General features: G+C 55.8%; 1 protein-coding gene across 1 annotated transcript in view; it reads right to left on the bottom strand.

The window, feature by feature from the left end:
* LOC104876891 (beclin-2-like) overlaps positions 1-1,089 on the bottom strand; it is a 1,849-nt gene extending 760 nt beyond the window's left edge. Inside the window, exon 1 of the mRNA XM_033761975.1 lies at positions 5-1,089. Within this exon, the coding sequence (XP_033617866.1) occupies positions 5-1,089 (1,085 nt within the window). The remainder of the gene's footprint in view (positions 1-4) is intronic.
* Positions 1,090-2,187: the final 1,098 nt, after the last annotated feature.

Here is a 2,187-nt window from a genome sequence, read left to right as displayed (position 1 = left end):
GAACTGGTGCAGGCAATCTAGGAAGGCCAGCGTGGCGCGGTCGAATTTGTTGTCCAGGAAGACGTTGTCCCTCCCGTCGGAGGCCAAGGGCAGCTCCTCGGCGTCGTCACCCTCCAGGGGTTTCAGGTAGGAGCAGCTCCCGCGGGCCACCAGGCGGTACCGCTGGAACTGCAGCCCGACGGCTCGGGACAGGGCCAGCAGCAGCAGAGCCGCCTGTCCCCAGGCTGAGTTGATCTCGTCCCAGCCCACGGGGACTTGGGGGAGGCGGCCCAACCTGAAGCCGTTGATGACGCCGAAGGGACCGTCCTCCGAGATCTCAAAGGTGGCTTTGAAGATGTCGGTGGCCCTCAGCTGCCGCGTCTGGAGCTGGGCGTACATCAGCCGGTTGCCCAGGCTGCTCAGCTGGTCCGATAGTTCCTGCTGCTGCCACTGCAAGGCCCTGAGGTCCCTCACGTGCTGCGCGTCCTGTTGGGCCAGCTCTGTGCCCTCGGCCTGGGCTGTGCTCAGGTGCGCGGCGACCTTGGCGTGGCCACGGTCCAGGTCCCCCAGTTCCCGGACCAGCCTGGCCTCCTCCAGCGCCAGGCCCCACAGCTCGGCCTGCAGGGTTGCCTTCTCGTCCTCGCTCCTCTGCGGCCCGAGCTCCAGGCAGCGTCCGTAGGTCTGGCTGTGGAGTTGGGCGCGCGCCAGCTGCCCGTCCAGCTGCTCCAGGAGACAGTCGGTGCACTCGGCGCACAGGGGACGGTCCACACTTTCCGGGTCGGAGATGATGTCGAAAATGTAGGCGCTGGTCTTTTGGACGCTGCTGAGGGTTTTCTGGGAGGCCAACCGGCCCAGCAAGGTGAAGTGGGAGGCACTCTCCTGGGCCGCCCTGGCCCCCTTGGGTTCGCAGGGGCTGCCGCCCTTGGGTTCGCAGGGGCTGCCGCCCGAGACATCTGCCTGGGGCCCCCCAGTAGCTGCCAGCTGGGTAGAGCTGCCACTTTCCGCCTGGGTGCCCTCTGGCTCCTCTTGCACCGAGCCCAGTGCCTCCGAGGTCCAATTGAGCTTCAGGGGCTGATGGCAGTGCATGCACAGGAAGCGCATGGAGGACATCCTGTAGACCTCTCTGCGAAGCTGGGTCTCCGCTGCATCCTGGCTGCCTCCTGGGCCCTTTTAAACTCTTTCTAGAAGAGGGATTCTTTTAAAATGCATATCTCATAACCAGGCGTGGTGGTCCACACCGGTAATCCCAGCACTCGGGAGGATGAGGCATGAGGATTGCTGTTAGTTCAGGGCCGACCAGACTACACAGCAAGACCCTGTCTCAAAAAACTGGAAAAAATAAAAAATGTGCATCTCATCTCAGAGCTCCCAACCTTACAACCCTTCCAAAGTGCCCTACTGGTTACCTGAGGACACCTTGCGCTCCTAATAGACCAGCTATTGTTTCTAAAAGGAAAATCTGATAATCTCACTTCCCTCCTTCCACACATATCTTCACAGAACTTGGCCTGCCCCTCCTTAAAGTGTTTAGTGCCCTTTTAAAATAAAGGCTAGGCTGCCGGGCGTGGTAGCACACGCCTGTAATCCCAGCACTTGGGAGGCTGAGGCAGGAGGATCATTGCAAATTACAGGACTGCTGTGTAGTGAGTTCCAGGCCAGGCTTAATTACATAGCCTCAAAATGCAAAAAAAAAAAAAAAAAAAAAAAAAAAGTCTCACCATTGTAATTTAACACCAGTGTGCAACATCTTTCCCAGTCCCTTCCTATTTTCTGTCCTCTATGGGCTCTTCTGGTTGTGCACGCAGGAAGCACCCTCTCTCCTTCCTTCGGGGCGCCATTACTTGTGTTTCCAGAAAGCCTTTCTTATCTCCCAGATTTGACCAGCTGCTCTGGTGAAGACTTTGGTATCCTTTATCACACAATAACATAGTGGATACACAGAGAAAAGATATTCATTTAACTCACATATCAAAATAAAATCATTTGGCCAGCATGGTGACACGTGCCTGTTATCCCAGCACTGGGGAGGCTGAGGCAGAAGGATTGCTGTGAGTTTGAGGCCAGCTTGGGCTACATAGTAAATTCAAGGCTAGCCTGCACTACATAGTGAGACTTTGTCTCAAAAACAAACAAACAAACAAAAAATAAATCATTTAGAGGTATGTATTTTACCACCAGTTCAACCACAGAGTAAAAAGATATGCTACC

This window comes from Fukomys damarensis, unplaced genomic scaffold (assembly GCF_012274545.1).
Source record: "Fukomys damarensis isolate Sample0158 unplaced genomic scaffold, DMR_v1.0_HiC HiC_scaffold_11, whole genome shotgun sequence".
Classification (NCBI taxonomy): Eukaryota; Metazoa; Chordata; class Mammalia; order Rodentia; family Bathyergidae; genus Fukomys; species Fukomys damarensis.
The sequence above is the reverse complement of the archived record's forward strand: the minus strand, read 5'-3'. Positions and strand labels throughout refer to the sequence as shown.